Source organism: Bison bison, unplaced genomic scaffold, assembly GCF_000754665.1.
Source record: "Bison bison bison isolate TAMUID 2011002044 unplaced genomic scaffold, Bison_UMD1.0 scf7180017864518, whole genome shotgun sequence".
Classification (NCBI taxonomy): domain Eukaryota; kingdom Metazoa; phylum Chordata; class Mammalia; order Artiodactyla; family Bovidae; genus Bison; species Bison bison.
The window spans coordinates 19,849,678-19,850,299 of record NW_011495071.1 but is presented as its reverse complement, the minus strand read 5'-3'; the positions used below and the strand labels follow the sequence as shown (position 1 = coordinate 19,850,299).

Sequence of the window (622 nt, the reverse complement as noted above, 5' to 3'; positions counted from 1 at the left end):
GTCCGAGCCAGAAACCGCAAATTCTGAAAGCCATTACAACTCTCCTGCCTTGAAAGTCACGAAGTATTTTCTCTCATCCTCCAATCATTTGGCCTCAGTTCCGGAAAAGAGCAACCAAAACAAAAACACAACAATGTGTCCCCGATCCCGCTCCTTCCCATACACTGAAATATTTCTGAACTTTTCCCGTAGAATAATAAAGATACTGGTACATCGCTCCTAGGAAACTACAAATCCCAGGAGGCTGCACACACAGCACAGTGGCTACTCTCCCGCACTTCGCAACGCCGCATTACGCTTCAATCCTGGACCGCGTCTGCGAGTCGTGGCCGCGCTGCCTGCTGGGACTTGTAGTCCGCTCCAGAGTCCCTTTCTCCCTTCGCGCAGACTCGCGCGGCCTCGGTTCGCCCTTCGGCCCTGCAGAAGCCCAGCCCCTGCTTCAGTGCTCCCTACCCCCATCTCGTCCTGTCCCCTCGGGGGCCAACCTCCTCCGGTCACGTGGGAGCCCTGCATGCGGCGATTGGCGGAGGGATTCAGGGGCGGGGCGCGAGGCCCGAGAGGTTCCGTGCCCCTTGTCGGGCCGCTTGTTTGGCTGCTGCCGTCACCTCATGGCGACGCGGGT

General features: G+C 58.4%; 1 protein-coding gene across 1 annotated transcript in view; it reads left to right on the top strand.

Moving 5' to 3' along the window:
* Positions 1-622, top strand: part of TXLNG (taxilin gamma) — a 56,524-nt gene that overhangs the window by 4,258 nt on the left and 51,644 nt on the right. The window contains 1 exon segment of the mRNA XM_010830668.1: positions 388-620. Coding sequence (XP_010828970.1) covers positions 388-620 — 233 coding nt within the window.